At 48.8% G+C, this 18,548-nt stretch overlaps 2 protein-coding genes across 2 annotated transcripts; one reads left to right on the plus strand and one right to left on the minus strand.

The window, feature by feature from the left end:
* Positions 1–329: 329 nt before the first annotated feature.
* On the plus strand, positions 330–4,156 carry LOC127396369 (histone acetyltransferase KAT7-like; the record flags this gene model as incomplete). Its single annotated transcript, XM_051643981.1, has 7 exons — positions 330–544; positions 725–814; positions 1,719–1,859; positions 2,158–2,248; positions 2,415–2,561; positions 3,201–3,307; positions 3,989–4,156. Coding segments are annotated over 7 exons (893 nt in total), but the record flags the coding sequence as incomplete, so codon positions are not given.
* Positions 4,157–11,447: 7,291 nt separating this feature from the next.
* On the minus strand, positions 11,448–12,404 carry LOC127396366 (olfactory receptor 14J1-like). The gene has a single exon (XM_051643979.1). The coding sequence runs from the start codon at positions 12,402–12,404 to the stop codon at positions 11,448–11,450; it is 957 nt and encodes a 318-aa protein (XP_051499939.1).
* Between the last annotated feature and the right edge of the window lie 6,144 nt (positions 12,405–18,548).

The raw sequence follows: 18,548 nt of genomic DNA on the forward strand, positions 1-18,548 counted from the left end.
GTTTACTCTGAGGGTGGTGAGACCCTGGCCCAGGTTGCCCAGGGAAGCTGTGGCTGCCCCATCCCTGGCAGTGTTGAAGGGCAGGTTGGATGGGGCTTGGAGCAGCCTGGGCTGGTGGGAGGTGTCCCTGCCCATGCAGGGGGGTTGGATCTAGATGATCTTGAAGGTCCCTTCCAACCCAAACCAGTCTGGGATTCTGTGAATTTAGAAGACTTGAAGTAAATTCTTTTCCTTGAGGGAAACAAATACGACCTTCCCACCAACCTCCCTTGTTTTTGTTTTTGTTTGTTTGTTTGTTTTTTGTTCTGTTGTGTTTTTTTTTTAAATAGTCCTCCATTTTTCCCATTCCCAGGAAAAGCTGCGGCTCCAGGGCCAGATCACAGAAGGCAGCAACATGATTAAAACCATCGCGTTTGGCCGCTACGAGCTGGACACCTGGTACCACTCCCCCTACCCAGAGGAGTATGCTCGCCTGGGCCGTCTCTACATGTGTGAATTCTGCCTCAAGTACAGGAAGAGCCAGACAATACTTCGCAGGCACATGGTGAGGGCTGGGGCAGAGCTGATCCCCCTGCCTTACACCTGCTATCAGCATCTCCACTGAAAGCATTCCTGGTGTTATCTCCGCTTTAGGAGACCCGTGTGTTTCCTGGTATATCCAGGAGCTGGTAAATTTTTTCCACCCTGAAAACGCCGTCCCCCTGTCGTTGTTTTCCTGTCATAGGCAAAATGTGTTTGGAAACACCCACCGGGTGATGAAATCTACCGGAAAGGCTCCATCTCAGTGTTTGAAGTGGATGGGAAGAAGAACAAGGTAAGGAACTGCCATCCTCAGGCCAGTCTGGAGTGGCTTTCAGATGTGCTGGGCACTCCTTTCCTGTAGAGAAGCAGGACACAAGTGGCCCTTTCTCCCTCTAGTTGTAGAAAGACTAGAGTCTGATCTGTCCACACTTGCAGTTTTGTCTGTGTTTTCCTTGTGGTTATTCCTCAGCCACGTTGTGCTCCAGCAGTTCCACCTCTTGGCTCATACAGTGCTTGGACATGTGTGTCAAGATCCTGTACTGCAGGGTAGGGGGAAGATTTCTGTGCTCAGCCTCAGTGGGTTGTGCTGCCCACCTCCCATTCCCTGTGGATACTTGGACAGCTCGGGGTTAGTGTGTGAACCAGCCTCCTGTTGGTGAGGGTGACCTCCTTAGCCCTGAGTTGAAGGGCAGAACATGGATCTGCAGCTGCACATTCAGTGCTGGGCAGCAGCACCATGTGTGTCCTGCCTCTGGTTGTGTCTGCTCTTGGGAGGCTTCAGAGGAAGGAACAAAGAAACAAATGCAAATGCTAAATTTTGCACTGCGGGAAGCTGGGAGGAGGCTTTTCAAGTGACCAGAGATAACCTTGAAGCAGAGGATTAACACAGTACAGTGCAAGCAAGCAGAGATCCAACCTTCTGCTTCCTTCACCGAGTGGTATCAGATACCACAGATGTGGTATCTGGGGAGTTAAGAGATTGATATCACAGACGTCAATTCCCACCCTTAAGGAAGCTGGGCTTATCAAGTTTCATCACAAATGGAATTGTTTCCTGGCCTAGCTGCTTTGTGTGAAAGACTGTACCTCATTTCTCAGATCATTCAGAATTTTCTTGTCATTTGCCATGGTTTTGTCCACTCTTGGGGTGTCCCACTGTAATAAACAGATGTATTCTACTCTCCTTCTGCTTCTAGATCTACTGTCAAAACCTGTGTCTGCTGGCAAAACTTTTCTTGGACCATAAAACACTGTATTATGATGTTGAACCCTTCCTCTTCTATGTCATGACAGAAGCTGACAACACTGGCTGTCACCTGATAGGTTATTTCTCCAAGGTTAGTTGAACATCCATACACACCCAGGCACAACTCCATGGCCAGCTATCCTAGGCTTAAAGTTGTGCACCAAACACCCAATGTAATGGCTAATCAAGCAAGACACTAAGCCAGGTTGGTAGCTGAAGGATGATTGTGTGACTTGTTGTTAGGCAGGTTTTTCTGCTGTTGCTCCTTTCACCTTGTATTGTATCAGTTGCACAGGCTTGTTCAGTCTGCTGGGGTGATGATATCCCCATTGTTTGTACAGATCAAGACCTGTTAATCTCTCCTCTCTCTCTCTCCTTGTTTTTACGAGAAGGATTCTTTTCTCAGCTACAATGTTTCTTGTATCCTGACAATGCCCCAGTACATGAGGCAAGGTTATGGCAAGATGCTCATTGACTTCAGTAAGTATGGAGAGAGAAATCCTGGAGGCATGATAAATCTAATATATCTACGGTTGTGGCTGAGCAGGCTTCATTCTAGCTGCTTTCTCTGTGTGCTAAAGAGGGTAGCAGTCAGGAGAGAGTAGTTTAGGAAGGATAAATGTTGGGTTTTTTTTTTCCTTTGCAGGCTATTTGCTTTCTAAAGTAGAAGAAAAAGTTGGCTCTCCAGAACGTCCTCTGTCTGATTTAGGGCTCATCAGCTACAGGAGCTACTGGAAGGAAGTTCTTCTTCGTTACCTGCATAATTTCCAAGGAAAAGAGATTTCTATCAAAGGTATGCTTCCCAGGGAAAAGGTTTGCAGTGAGTGGGTTCAGGAACATCCCCCTGCATCTCATTCATTCATCTTCCTTAAAGATGGGGCAGGTCATGCTTCACTCATGGAGATGTTTGTGTAGCAGCAGAGCTGGAGGAATATTCCTATAATTGGGTATGGCTGCTTTCCAGTCCTGCCACCACTAAAGATAAGTCAGCTTGAAGAGTTTAAAACTAGATAATGGCTTATTCTTTAAAAAAAATACATTTAAAATATTCAGAAAGGACTTTATCCCTCTGTAGATTAGAATAATTTAATTTTCTAATTAAAACTTGAATTTTAAATAGGAAAATGGCTCCACTGAGAGGCTTTCTGATGCTGTGGGAAAACGTTGAGACTATTTGAACTTCTTTAATAGTATTTCTATGATGATGGCACCAAGGAGTGTGCAGCATCTCCCAGACATGTCAGGGTAGTTCTGAAGGGTGAAAGGCTGCAAGTCAGACAGCCAGAGCAGGTACCTCCTCAGCATGTGCAGGGCATTTTGTGTGCATCCCTTCCAAAGGAGTTGCCTGAAACTTGGAGGTGACAACTAACAATTACAGGCTATTGCAGGGGAATCTGTGTCTGTTCTAACATAAAGTGCTGCTGGTTTGCAGAAATCAGCCAGGAGACTGCAGTGCATCCTGTTGACATTGTTAGCACCTTGCAGGCACTTCAGATGCTCAAGTACTGGAAGGGAAAACACCTGGTCCTGAAAAGACAGGTAAGATTTGTGGTGGCTATTTCTGCATATTTTTTTTGTTTCCTTGTATTTAGCTGTTTAATTCAGATGAACTCATTGACATCAGTATTTCCTTTGTGTTGTGCTGGACTTTCCAGTCTTTTGGTTCTAGCCGAGGGGGAACACTGTAGTTTTCAAATGCAGTAACTGATCAAATATGATGTGAACATCCAAGGTGAGTCTTCAGTAGTGTAGAACATGGTGCACTGACTTTCCTTTTCTCACGTGTGGAATAACTTTGCTCGGTGTAAGTGGCTTTTTAGGGGACAATGGATCAATATTCCCATTGTGCTCCTCCTCATGCCTGCCCTTTATTGGGCAAATGGTTGACATAGAAGTGAACTGAATCAATGGAATCTTGAATGAGTCCTGTTTGTACCCTGTTTAGACATGAGACAAGTGGTTTATAAGTCCCCAAGTATGGCACCTCTCTTTTGTTCTTCCCTCCCTGAGACTTCACTTGGTTGCTAAAAGCAGCTGATCAGTGGGATTGGAAGGGCCTGGAGAAAGCTCTGCAGAGGAAAAGTTATTTTTGTCATGTTGAGCAGTTAGGAGGCTGGTCACCTTCAGGCTTGTGGACTTGGCTGTGTGCTGTTGTACCTTGGATAATTCTCCAGTGTGGATCGTGTGTTTTAACCTGCCCTTTCATGCTCTTTCCCTTAGGATCTGATTGATGAATGGAGAGCCAAAGAGGCTAAAAGATCCAACAGCAATAAGATCATGGATCCCAGCTGTTTGAAATGGACCCCTCCTAAGGGAACTTAACTGTCTCTCACTCCTGAAGCCAGTGAACCCCAGCAGTAGGAAGTACCCTAGGGATCTCTGTCGTATCTGTTGTTTTTGTGATTGGCTGGTTCAGGACCCTCCCAAAAGTTCATTTCCCCTTGATTCTGTCCTGGCCCAGATCTTTTGTGCTCACCACAGATGCTGGTTCTGAGGAACTTGATGTTTCGGCCTCAGTGAGGTTGCAAGGATTGGATCTGTGTAGGACCCAAACGAAGCTCCTAGCAGCACTGGCCCAAGGAGTTCTGATGTCTGGTACTGTACCTGTCCAGTCACTGGTCTTACCCTCATGTTCTGATTCTGACGAGGTTGTGTTGTGTCCTATAATCTGGTTGTTTCTTCCTTCAGGTTCCTTGCAAGAATTTAGAACAGCATAACTAGCTCCTGTATTCACCGAAAATTAACCCTGTCCTTCCCAGCTTCATGGTTCTGCTAGGGAATTTAATTCAACCTCCAGCCAGTCTGAGCCCTTATCTTGATCTGTTGTCCAGATAGGATCTAATTTAGACCTAGAGGCTTCTGCCAGGATCGGGGACAATTCATTTTCCAATGCTCTTCTTGCTTACAATATACACACTGATATAACCCAACCAGGCTCGATTTCAGCAGTAACTCAGACAATGATCTTACTCTGGCCTGGTCTCTGCTTTTTTGCTTTCTGTTATCCAGGGCAGGCCGACATGTAAACAATACGTAAACTCTACTGAGCTTGTACCCAAAGCACGCTCACGCGTGCTGAACCAAAAGCTCACTCTACTGTGCTCTTGCCACCCTGCGGGGTTCTTACGAACTGCGACTTACGAGGCAGCCTTCCAACTGACCGGTCCCAAAAACAAACAAACAAACAAACCAACAAACAATAGAATGCCTTATTCTTACCAGAGGTCCTTGTCTGCTCCTGCCTGGATCCACCAAATCGGTGAGTCCCTCCAGAGAACTCTCTGGGGCCAGCCTAGGGGGTCGCCGATTCAGAGGTTCCTGCAGCCGAGCAGAGAAAAGAGTCCCATCTGGGTCACCAACTGAAACAAAAATTCGGAGCTTCCAAACCCCCTGCTTTCTAACACTCCTCACCGCAGTGGGAGGCTGGTGCGGCTGGGTAAGGATTCCGAGATCAAGACCCAATAACAACAACCAAGCTGTTATTGAGCAGGCATTCCTTATTGCAGCGCTGGGCAGCACTGGGGATTCTCCACCATGAGTGCTCCAAGGAGCCAGTGAAACACCCTGACTAATATACACCAAAAACATGCATCTTCAGTTCCATGTCAGTGAGTCCCCAGAATTCTTTTACATAGTCATTTTATTTCCTGGAATTGGCTATCTTTGTAATTATGCCTGCTCGAGGGTCTCCTGTGGGGGTCTTTGTTGATTCTAGTCCTTTGTCGTCTTTGTCCTGTCTCTGTCCTGGTCCTGTCTCCAGTCTCCTGCTGGTAGATTGCCCAGGTGGGTCAGAATCCACATCAGTGTGTCTGTAGGCTGCCAGGGTCTTAGAAGACTTGATGTTATCACAACCTCCAGGATGCTTGGCATAGTTGACTGATAGTTTCACAAAGCACCTTGTTTTAAAAGCAACCCTTAGTATAGCAAATTCATTACTTTAGTAAACTTTTATGAGGCTATATTTCTATTGAATTTACTAACAAATATTCTATGATGTATCAACGTCATAATGGATGACGTAATAAAGGGTGATGTCACAGTGGTGATTTCATAGCAGATGCCGCCATAGTTGGTGATGGCATAATAGGTGACGTCATACTTGATGATGTCATTAAGGATGATGTCATAGTTGTTGAGGTATCATAGTTGGTGACGTCATAGTGGATGATGTCATAATGGGTGACGTCATAGTGGGTGATGTCAAAATGGGTGACGACATAATGGATGATGTCATAATGGGTTACGTCACAATGGGTGATGTCATAATGGGTGAGGTCATAGTTGGTGATGTCATAATGTGTGACATCATAATGGTTGGCGTCATAGTTGGTGATGTCATCAAGGATGATGTCATAATGAGTGATGTCATGCTTGGTGACGTCATAATGGGTGACATCATAATAGGTGACGTCATAATGGATGACATCATAATGGATTATATCATAATGGGTGTCGTCATAATTGGTGATGTTATAATGGGTGACATCATAATGGATGATATCTTAAAGGTGACATCATAGTTGGTGATGTCATAATGGAAGAAATCATAATTGGAGGTATCTTAATGGGTGGCGTCATAATGGATGATATCATACTAGGTAACGTCATAATGGGTGATTTCATAAGGGGTGACGTCACAATGGGTGATGTCATAATGGGTGAGGTCATGGTTCGTGACATCATAATGCATGATGTCATACTGGGTGACGTCATAATGGGCAACGTCATAGTGGGTGATGTCATAAAATGTGACAGTATCATGGGTGATGTCATAATGGGTGACATCATAACGGGTTATGTCATAATAGGTAACGTCATAATGGATGATGTCATAATGGGTGACGTTTTCGTTCATGACGTCATAATGGGTGATGTCATAATCAGCGATGTCATAGTTCATGACGTCATAATCAATGATGTCAGAATGAATGATGTCATAATGGGTAATGTCATAATGGAAGATATCATAATAGATGATGTCATAATGGATGATGTCATAAAGGGTGACATCATAGTTGTTGATGTCATAATGGAAGACATTATAATGCATTACATCATAATTGGAGGTATCGTAATGGGTGTCATCATAATGAATGACGTCATAATAGATGATTTCAGAATGGGTGATATCATAACGGGTTATGTCATAATAGGTAACGTCATAATGGATGATGTCACAATGGGTGACGTCACAATGGGTGACGTCATAATGGGTGACATCATAGTTGGTGATGTCATAATGGGTGATGTCATAGTTGGTGATGTCATCAGGGGTGATGTAATAGTTGGTGATGACATAGTAGATGACATCATAATGGATGATGTCATAACGGAAGATGTCGTAATAGATGATGTCATAATCAGTGACGTCATACTTGGTAATATCATAATGGGTGACGTCATAATTGATGACATCATAATGGGTGATGTCATAATGAGTGACGTCATAATGTATGATGTCATAAAGAGTGACGTCATAGTTGGTGATGTCATAATTGTTGATGTCATAATGCATGACATCATGATGGATGATGCCATAATGGATAACATCATAATGGGTGATGTCATAATGGAGGACATAATAACTGGTGATGTCATACTGGGTGATGTCATAATGGATGTCGTCATAATCCGTGACGTCATAGTGGGTGACGTCATAATGGGTGTGTGGGTAGTTAGGGTCCGGCGGCCGGAAGATTTCGCGCTGTACGGAAAGATAAGGCCCCTCTCCTAATAGCCAATAGCACTTAGTTCACGATGTAAGCAGACGGAAGTGACACCACAGACCTAACTCATATAAACACCGCGGTAAACACTAATAAACGCCATTTGCCATCCACCACATTGGTGTCTGTGAGCTGATGGACCGAGCGGCCTGGGGTTGGCCGCCGTGCCGTTCTTGAACCAGGTCGTCACGCCTTTCACGAAAGGCAACAGGTAATACAGCAGAGGAAGTCTTTGAGAAAGGGAGAAAAGTGATCCAGCTTCTGTTGGAAGCTGGCTTTGCTCTAAAGAGGAGCAAGGTCAAGGGACCTGCCAGAGAGGTCCAGTTCCTAGGAGTCAGATGGCAAGAAGGGCACTGACACATCCCTCTGGATGTGGTCAGTAAAACAGCAACCATGGCTGCACCCACTAATAAGAGACACAGACCTTCTTAGGCACAGTGGGGTTTGGAGAATGCACATTCCCAGGTACACTCAGACTGTGAAACCCCTCCATGAAGTCACCAGAAAGAAAAGGACTTTTCCATGGGGCCCTGAACAGCAACAGGCTGTAGAACAGATAAAGCCAGAGATAGTCCACACAGTGGCCCTGGGACCCGTCCGAACGGGACAGGAAACCAAAACTGTGCTCTACCCTGCAGCTGGTGACAGTGGCCTTGTCTGGAGCCTCTGGCAAAAGGCACCTGATGAGACCAGAGGTCGTCCCTTGGGATTTTGGATCCAGCAGTATAAAGGCTCAGAAGCCAATGATACCCCAGGTGAAAAAGAGATACTGGCTGCCTGTGAAGGAGTGCGAGCTGCTTCCCAGGTCATTGGTGCAGAAGCAACGCTCCTCCCAGCACCTGGCCTGCCAGTCCTGGAATGGATGGATAAAGGGAGGGCCTCACCCACACACCGTGCCACCCATGCCACCTGGATCAAGTGGATGGCCCTGATAACACAGCAAGCTGGAAGAGGGGCCCCAGTGGCCCAGGCAGGGTGGAGGTGATTCCGAACTGGCCAGAGGCAAAGATTTTGGAATGGCACCGGACGAGACAGGGACTGGTGCAGAGGAGGCTGCCCCAGGTAATCAACTGTCAGAGCATGAAAAGCAATTTGCTCTTTTCACTGGTGGATCCTGCCATCTTGCAGGAAGTCATTGGAGGTGGAAAGCTGCAGTCTGGAGTCCTACGAGACAGGTTGCACAAGCTGAGGATGGAGAAGGTGGCTCGAGGCGATTTGCAGCAGGAAAGGCCGTCCAGCTGGCCCTGGACATTGCAGGGCGGGAGCAGGGGCCAATACTTTACCTCTGCATGGGTTCCTGGATGGCAGCAAATGCTTTGTGGGGGTGGCTAAAGGGATGGAAACGGTACAATTGGCAGCGCAGGGGAAAGCCCCTTTGGCCGACCCCAGTGGCAAGATATTGCTGCCTGATTAGAGACATTGGCAGTAAAGGGACGGGACGTAGATGCCCACGCACCAAAGAGCCAGGGCACTGGAGAACAGAAACACAACCATCAAGCAGAGCAGGCAGCTAAAGTGTTGCAAACAGATTGGGATGGGGAGTACAGAGGTGAACTGTTTTTAGCCTGGGGGGCCCATGACACGTCTGGGCATCAAGGATGAGATGCAACGTACCCATGGGCCTGTGACCGAGGGTTAGATTTAACTCTGGGTACTATTGCACAGGCTATCCATGATTGTGACATACGTGCCCAAATCAAACAAGCCAGATGGGTAAAACCTTTGTGGTGCCACGGACGTTGGTGCCAATAAAGGATGGAGAAGCCTGGCAGGTTGATTCCATCACCCTCCCTCAGACTCGTAACGGCAAGCGATGTGTGCTTACAGTGGTGGGAGCAAGCACTGGGTGGCTGGAAACGTATCCTGTCCCTCATGCCACTGCTCCTAACACTATTTTGGGCCTTGAAAGACAAGTTTTATGGAGACATGGTACCTCTGAGAGGATCGAGTCAGACAATGGACCTCATTTCAGGAACAGCTTAGTAGACAGCTGTGCCAAAGAGCATGATATTGAGTGGATATACTTGGCGGGTAGTGCAGGAGGATGGGGAAGTTCAGTGTGTTCCACAGGGGAGCTTAACCCTGGCTCAGAGTATTTAGATTGGGCTGTACAGTTTTAATTACTGCATGACAGTGATAAGTTGTTTTCAGTGATATGTCTCAAGGAGAACAGAGTGGAACCCAAGAAGAACCTGCAGAACAAGAGCATGAACTCCAAGGGACCCTGTGACACCTCCTCTGCCCTGAGAGACTGCCACGGTGGATGGAAATCCAGAGCCTGGACCCAATGGACTCTGTTGCACAAGGACAGTTCACAACCTGGTGAATGATTGTGACGGGAAGTGGTTTGGAATAAGGGCTGTGATGTTATGGTTTGGGAGACCCTGGCTGAGGGAGTTGAGGCTACTCAGCCCGGAGAAGAGAAGGCTCTGGGGAGATCTTAGAGTACCTTCCAATGCCTGAAGGGGCTCCAGGAAAGCTGGGGAGGGATTTTCATGAGAGAGGGCAGTGGTAGGACAAGGGCAGTGGTTTTAATCTGAGACAGGGGAGATTTAGGTGAGATAATAGAAAGAAATTCTTTACTCTAAGGGTGGTGAGGAGATTGAATGGGTTGCCCAGGGAGGCTGTTGATGCCCCATCGCTGGATGTTTTTAAGGCCAGGTTGGACAAGGATTTGTGCAACCTGGTCTAGTGTTAGGGTGCCCAGTTCATGGCACGGGGGTTGGAACTTGCTGATCTTTAAGGTCCCTTCCAACCTTGATGATTGTATGATTTTTTGGAGACAGTAAAACCCCCTGTACAGCCTGCTCTAGGTGAACCTCCTCTGGCAGGGGCGTTGGACTAGATGATCTCCAGATGATCTTCCAGCTCTGACAGTTCTGTGATTCTGTGATCTCTGTGCCCTCCCATACAAAGACCCCATATCTACTCACACTTCCCTCCCTGGCCCTTGCTTTGGCTTCCTTTGTACCTTCATTTGGTGTTTCTGAGCTTGTCACCATAGGCATTCCTACCTTGGCCACATGAATAAAACTACTGCCTTCACCTGAGATATGTAGTGTTCTGCAATTCCTCATGCTCTGATCTTGCCAGAGGCCCCCCATGTCAGGGTGAGCCACCTCTATACACACATTAACAGGGGTCCAAGCACAGCTTCACTCCTGGGAGATTTAAAAAACTCTGGGATTCTGTCAGAAGAAACCTCACAGAGTTTTACCCAGAGAAGCAGTCAGTCCTTTGCCAGGGGCAGAATCATCCCCAGAATGAGGGCTGGCTGAGAGCTGAACAACTCAGCAGTGACCCTGAGAAGAAGGGCCTGGGCATTCAAGGAGTGTCCCAGGAGCCAGTGGTGTGTGCTCAGAGTTATAAGGCCAGTTGCAAATAGGGCAGCAGAGTGACTGCATCATTGGGAAGGGAAGAGCCATGGGTGTCACCTCCCTGGATTGTGTGAGGCCCTTGACGTGGCCCCTCAAAACATCCTTCTCTCTAACCTGGAGAGAGAAGGGTTTGATGTGTGGACTGCTCAGTGGATGAGGAATAGGTGAGATGGTCAGATCCAGAGGGCAGTGGTGAATGGCTCAGTGTCCAGATGGAGATGGTGACAAGTGTCCCTCAGGGCTCCGTCCTGGGACCAGTCCTGGTTAATATCTGTATCAATGACCTAGAGAGCTGAGTGGTGCAAGTGACATGGCTGGGGGACAGGATGCCATGCAGAGCAGCTAATTTGGGTTACTGGATAGCCAAGGACTCAGAGCAAGTGTTAGAAACTTTAATAATGGATCAAAGGAAACAAAGCAGGTCTGTGTCTCAGTTGTAGCGACACAAGTGCAAACAACTTTGCAGGAACAAAACCATAGATGACAATAACAACCACCATGGAGCAGAATATCAAAAAAGCAGAAAACAAAACTGAATAAACAAACAAAAATATTATGTCATAACAAAAAACTGAGTCATTTGTGGAAAGAGGCTTTAAATCTCTCACTCTTTAACAATGAAGAAATCACTTTCCTGAGGGCGTCCGTGAGCTCCTGGTTCCTCATGCTGTAGATGAGGGGGTTCACTGCTGGAGGCACCACTGAGTACAGAACTGCCACCACCAGGTCCAGGGATGGGGAGGAGATGGAGGGGGGCTTCAGGTAGGCAAACATGCCAGTGCTGATGAACAGGGAGACCACGGCCAGGTGAGGGAGGCAGGTGGAAAAGGCTTTGTGCCTTCCCTGCTGAGAGGGGATCCTCAGCACAGCCCTGAAGATCTGCACATAGGACACCACCATGAAGACAAAGCACCCAAATGCTAAGAAGACACTAACCACAAGAAGCCCAAGTTCCCTGAGGTAGGAGTGTGAGCAGGAGAGCTTGAGGATCTGGGGGATTTCACAGAAGAACTGTCCCAGGGCATTGCCCTGGCAGAGGGGCAGTGAAAATGTACTGGCTGTGTGCAGCAGAGCACTGAGAAACCCAGAGGCCCAGGCAGCTGCTGCCATGTGGACACAAGCTCTGCTGCCCAGGAGGGTCCCGTAGTGCAGGGGTCTGCAGATGGCCACGTAGCGGTCATAGCACATGATGGTGAGAAGGGACCACTCTGCTCCGAGGAAGAAGACAAAGAAGAAGAGCTGTGCAGCACATGCTGAGTAGGAGATGGCCCTGGTGTCCCAGAGGGAATTGGCCATGGCTTTGGGGAGGGTGGTGGAGATGCAGCCCAGGTCGAGGAGGGAGAGGTTGAGCAGGAAGAAGTACATGGGGGTGTGGAGGTGGTGGTCCCAGGCGATGGTGGTGATGATGAGGCCGTTGCCCAGGAGGGCAGCCAGGTAGATGCCCAGGAAGAGCCAGAAGTGCAGGAGCTGCAGCTCCCGCCTGTCTGCGAATGCCAGGAGGAGGAACTGCCTGATGGAGCTGCTGTTGGACATCCCAGCCTTTTCCTCAGGAGGTGCTGCTGCCAGAGGAGGAAAGCACATTCACAAGTCAGGACAGCCCTAAGGAAATCTCTTCCCATTCCCTCCCTTCACACCCCAGCCCCTGAAAATAGACATTGTCTCCTTATTTACAGAAACTTCTTGGATCTCCCTGGCTGGAGCTCTAGTCATGTGGGTCAAGTGTGCTGTTGGGAGCTGAGCTCCCAAGGAGCTCTCCCTGCTCCACAGCAGGGGGGAGCTGGGAAATGTCTGCTTCAAAAATACCCTCTGTTCCTCATCTGTGATCCACTTGTGCATATTCCTGTAGGAGAACCTCCATGAAACTCCTACAGCTGTGGTGCCACCAGCAGAGCTGGCTGGTCCCAAGCCCTCCACCCCAGCATGTCCAGAGAAGCTCAGCTGGGCTGGGCCCAGCGGTTTTGCTGCCCTGGCCACAGCTGCCTGAGAGCTCCTGCAGAACCGGTGTCTGAGCTGCACCTTAGACACCCTTGTCCTTAGGGAGCCTGAGGGGAAGGGCAAGGACAGCACAGGCAGGAGGCCAGATGGAGAAATGCCCCGATGCTCCCAGAGAGGGAGGACAGGCACCCTGAGGTGGCACTTGGACGCTTCTCCTCCGCAGGGATCAAGCTGCTAAGCAGGTGACTCAGGCTGAGATCCCAGTGCCTTGGAGCCAGGAGCTCTGCTGTGGAGCAGAGGAGACCAAGGGCTTGCTGCGGGGAAGGGACCTGACTGCAGCTGCTCCTGCTGGAAGCTGTCCCCACCTCTCCTCCCTGGCCCTGCTCACAGCCCCATCCCACCCAGCCTGTGCTCAGCTCTGCCCTGCAGAGCCCTCCTGGCAGCAGGACCCTGCCCAGGGGCAGCTCTGTGCTGGCCACTCCTGAAGAGGAGACCAGATCAGCCCTGGGGAGAGCACAGAGCTGAGGGCAGTGCTTCCTGCAGGCAGAGGAAAGGCTGAAGGCACTTTCTCAGGGGCCTTGACAAACCTGCTCCTCTCTCCCTGCAAAGCTGCAGGAGTCTGGGTCTCCTGTCCAAGCCAGCAGCTCCAGGACTGGTTCCTCCCCCCCGCACAGAGGGGCATGCAAAGAGACACTCACCATGCCCAGGGCTGTGAAGATGTCTCCTTCAGCAGCTCTCAGCCCTCCTGCCCCTCCTGCCTGCCTTTATCCTCTCTCCCTGCCTGGCTCCTCTCCCCTGCTGCCTGCAGGCAGTGCCCTCAGCCCCTGCTGGGGCTCCTCTCCACAAGGCAGGCTCAGCTGCACACTCCCAACTTTCTGCAGCATTAATGGGTCCCAGGGAGGACCATTACCAGGAAAGGCTGCACAGGGGCTGCTTAGAGCAGGAACCTGGAAGCACTCATGGCAGGCAGGGAAAGGCCATGGCAAGGTGGCTCTGATGAGCAGTGAAGCTGAAGAAACCTCTCCAGAAGCCAGAGTCAGGTGCAAACTCCAGAGTTTCTGGCAGTGTGAAGGGGTCCCACTGAGGGACATCCCTGACAAAGCTGCCTGGGCTCTGGTGAGAGCAGGAACCTGGAGGCCCTGCTGACAGGCTGGCAAAGGCAAGGACAAGATGGCTCTGAGCTGGAGTCAGCCTGGCTGGGGGAGATGATTCCAAGGTGCAAGCCCTGACCCAGAGGCCCTGGGAGAAGAGATCCTGCCCCTCACACGTTGCTCAGGGCTCTGCCCGGGCACTGGGATGTGGGGATGTGCAGTGCCTGGAGCAGGACTAGGAGACACTCTTTCTCAGGCTCACAGGTGTGATGAGGAGCACATGGAGTCCTGCTGCTCTCATGAGAAGGTGTCTCCTCGTAGGCAGCAGCTGCAGAGAGAAGCTCCACAGCCCAGGAGATGAAGACCTGGGCTGGGGGCTCTCAGCCATGGCTGTGCCCCCAGCTATCCCCACCACAGACTGTCCTACAGTGTCTGACTCCTGCAGCTCTTTCCCTGCAGGCTGTGGACATCCCCCTGCTTCCCAAACTGGCCACTCATTGTGATGTCATGGCCATATATCCCATTTAAAGCTCTACTGCCCCACTGTGATGTCATGGCCATACATCCCATTTAAGGCTCTACTGCCCCATTGTGATGTCATGGCCATGCATCCCATACAAGGCCATATGAGGTACTGAGGCCTGAACCAAAGAGGACCTCTAGAGGAATCTCACAACCCAGCAATATATATATATGTATATTTTGATGACAATCTCTGCATACCTGGTGCAACACTTACTGTGTAGCTGTAACCAGCAGACAGATGTGTCTTTTTTTAAAAACACTGTGCAAGGCCATGAAACCAGACATCTGGCCTTGGGGAGACAGATGTGGTTCAAGGCAAAATAGAGAGAGATACCACCCACCCACCCCCCTTTGGCCCAGCCAGTCACTAGACTGGTTTTGAAATGAGTCCCATTGTCTGACTCAAGTCTTCCTGGAAGGACCATCTCCTTCATTCCTTCTATTTAGCAGCCCTTGTACACGTCTCAGGAGAACAGCAGTGGGTTCATTGTCTCAGGTTCTCATGTCCTCTTTATAAGATCACACTAGAGAGACCACAGGTGGCATCCAAGTGGGTCCTGCCTCTCTTGCTGCTGTCTCCTAGCAGAATGTTTCCCCTTCATGGCTGCAGCACCAGCCTTCCCATCTCTCAGGCATCTTATTCCTTCCCTCAGTCATTTCTTCCATGGCTGAGGTGTGGAACTGATGGGGATCAGAGATCATGTCTCCATACTGTCGTGCTTTGAAAGCCACTTCACTCACAGTTGGTCCTATGTAGTCATCAAATCATCCCCTGAAGGAGAACATCTGGGCATGTGCTGCTGGCACAGCCTGCACAGACCTCTGGAGCATTTGTGTGTCGCACAGAACGTCACCAGGATCTGTAACCCCTTGTTATCATAGATCACCTCTGGCACAGCCAGTTCTCTCAGACACGTGATGTCTCTCTCAAGAGTGGCTGTTCTGCTTCGGCGCCAGTCGATGTCACCCTTGTGGGGGTATCTCTGCCTCACAGCTGAAAGAAGTTGGCTCCACAGGCTGGGAGTTCCTGCCTTACTCCCAAGTGCTCTATCAATGCAGCATCTCTGGCCAGGGATCCCAACTGCCTGCCTTCTCTTTCGTCCATGTCATAGATTTCAGCCCCACTATCAAAGCAGCAGAGCAACCAAGGCAGAAGGGGCTCACCTTCATGGAGGGTCAAGTCCTTTCTCATGAGGTGCAGTTCCTTTAGAGAGAAAGGTTGGACAAGGTCATCGTTGTCATCTGCTTGAGAAGGGCCTGCTCCTCCATCTGCTTGAGAAGAATCTTCTCCATCACTCTCTTCCTGGTCCTGTGGAAGCTGTGGAGATTTCAGACAGGGATGAGCTCTGGGACCAGTTGTCTTTGCCTTTCCCTTGATGACAGGATGAACCTTTACTCACTGGATGGAGGGCGAGTGGCCTTGGTCTTTGCAGCAGCAGCAGTGGTGGCAGCAGCCTTGCCTGGGGGGAGTGGCAGTGAGGGGAACAACATCTTGCTCTACCATCCACAGAACATTCTAAACATTCAGCAGAAGCATCCCTACTGAAACCTGCCATTCAGATCCAGAGCTGGGAGATTCAGCCCGAGACAAAACGCAGAGGTAAAGCTGACCCTGCCATTACCAACATGGACCTTTCTGTTCACATCAAAGCCCTTACTACACACTGCCACCCTATAGATCAGTATCAAAACCCCTGTGAGCACTAAATATCTTCTCACAGGAGAGATGATGGCTTTGGCTATAGTCTTATAAATAAAAAACAATCACATACATGAACCAATCACATCTACATAAAAGAATCAGCAGAGCAGCTCCACAGAGCAGGATGATCCCAGCTGCACACCACATGTACAACTGCATCTTGGGAAAAAGCTGCAGCAGAAACTTTGCAGGAAGTGTCTGTTCAGTTTTCAACCCGTCAGTAGATTCAGCAGAAGTGCAGCCCATTGCTACCTGAGGGATTCCTGCCATCAGAGCTGGAATCTTCAACATTCACCAATGACTTTCGAGCCTGGGCTAAAGATTCAGCCCCACGTTGGGCACCAATAATTGCTGTCACGGTTTGACTCAGGATGGGAATGGAAATGGCCTTTGTCTAGACAGTCTGCACCTGGAAGGACAGCTTTAGAAAGGGCCATTGTCTCATGACCACCAGGCAAAATTTTGTGTTGAGGCTCTGGACTTGATTTCTTCCTTGTCCCTTCTTGGGGTAGCCAGGAGGTGTTGCACAGTTTTCCTACAGTTGGTGTTGCTCATCCTCCCACCCACTGCCCCCAAGAAGAGTCCTGACCCACAAGTGAGGGGTAGGATCTGCCTTCCTATTGCCTGGGGCTCAGAGTTTGGCCTCACTGCTTCATAGAATAAAGACATACTAAGAATTCTTAGCTTCAGAGCCACCTGCACAGGGACTTTGCCTCCCTGCAATCACAGCCTCCAATTACCTGCTCTAACGAGTCCCTGGGGAGGCTTTGTCAGCAATAGCCCTCAGTGGGGCCAATCACTGCTTCAAGGCACTTTCAGTTTTGCTTCTGGCTTCTTGAAACCATTCATTCATTCATTCATTCATTCATCCATCTCTCAGCACCTGGGGCTCATGGACTCAGCACCAAATACACTGTGGGGCTCATTAAAATACAACAACCCTAACGAGCTGTGACTTTTCCTGTAATGATCTTCAGGTCCTCAAGACTTGAACAGCTAATTGGAGTCTTTTCATCATGTAGTTAAGGAGGAATCTTTCATCATGTGCCTAATGAAAATGGCTTGGTTTTCCTTATTTGAAAGGCTCTCTTTTGTGGCTTCTCAGCTTAGAGCAGAGATAAAGGCAACTCAATACAAGATGAGAAATGAAAAACTAACAGTGAGATAAAGCCAAATAAATCATTTGTCAGACTTGTTCTAAAATTAATGTTAAACAAATGCAAGTAAAATATAAGAATATTGTTGCTGCTTCACCTCAGTTTCAGAGCTGTATTTTCCTTCATAACTGCTTTAAAAATATTTGAAACATTCTACTTTTTAAGTGATATCTGTATTGTAGATATTTTGTGATGTTATACTTCATTCTGCTGTATTTCATGATGTTGTATTTTTATCTTAGATGTTGTATAATTGCATTTGCTTGGCATACATTTTAAAACTCTTTTGTTATTAAATGTCTTAAAACAGTATTTAAAAAATAATAAAGTGTTAAAAAAGACACCCTAGACCAATATCACTTGGAGAATGCTTCTATCACCTCTTCTCTCAACTGAAAATCATCCAAAATACCCTTTGAAAAAAAAACCCATTTTTAATGTACGGTCTGAAATCTTCCTCCTGAACTACATGATGAAAATGCTCCCAATGAGCTGTAAGGGTCTTGAAGACCTGAAGAGACAGGGAGACAAAAGGCTCGTTAGGGCTCTCTGCACTTTAATGACTCCCAGGGTGTGTTTGGTGCTGAGTCCATGATCCTCAGGTGCTGAGGGAAGACTGAACAAAGTGCTCAGGAAGCCAGAAGCAAAACTGAAAGTGCCTTGAAGCAGTGATTGGCCCCACTGAGGGCTATTGCTGACAAAGCCTCCCCAGGGACTCCTTACAGCAGGTAATTGGAGGCCACTGTCAAAGTAATTAAAAAAACTGTAAAACAACAAAAAAAAAGCTTGTTAGTGCTTTGTAATACTTGCTTGTTAGGATGAGGATGATCTAGCTCGTTAGGGCTAATGACATGAACCTCAGATACTGAGAGAAGCCTGAACAAAAGGAAGGACCCTGAAGCACTCAGGGGTCCCCCTGAGCCTGACAAAGCCTCCCCAGGGCCTCGCTAGAGCAGATCATGGGAGGCCATGAGTGCAGGGAGGCAAAGGCCCTGGGCAGGTGCCTGTCCTGCTGAGAAACCCTTTGCTTTGTTGGATGGAGCAGAAAGGCCAAGCCCTGAGCCCAGGCCCTGGGAAGGCAGATCCTGTCCCTCTCACAGGGCTCAGGGCTCTTCCTGGGGGCAGTGGGGAATGAGGAGGAGCAATGACAAGGGAAAGGAAATTCTGTGACATCTCCCGGCTTCCCCAGGAAGGGGCAAGGATGAAACAGAGCCCAGAGCCTCAAAATACAATTGCTGCTGGTGGGGCTTGGTGCCCAAGGCAGCTG

The sequence above is a fragment of the Apus apus genome, unplaced genomic scaffold (assembly GCF_020740795.1).
Source record: "Apus apus isolate bApuApu2 unplaced genomic scaffold, bApuApu2.pri.cur manual_scaffold_90_ctg1, whole genome shotgun sequence".
Classification (NCBI taxonomy): Eukaryota; Metazoa; Chordata; class Aves; order Apodiformes; family Apodidae; genus Apus; species Apus apus.

Coding starts and splice junctions, on each gene's coding strand:
- LOC127396366 (XM_051643979.1), bottom strand. CDS start 12,404: ATGTCCAACAGCAGCTCCATCAGGCAGTTCCTCCTCCTGGCATTCGCA.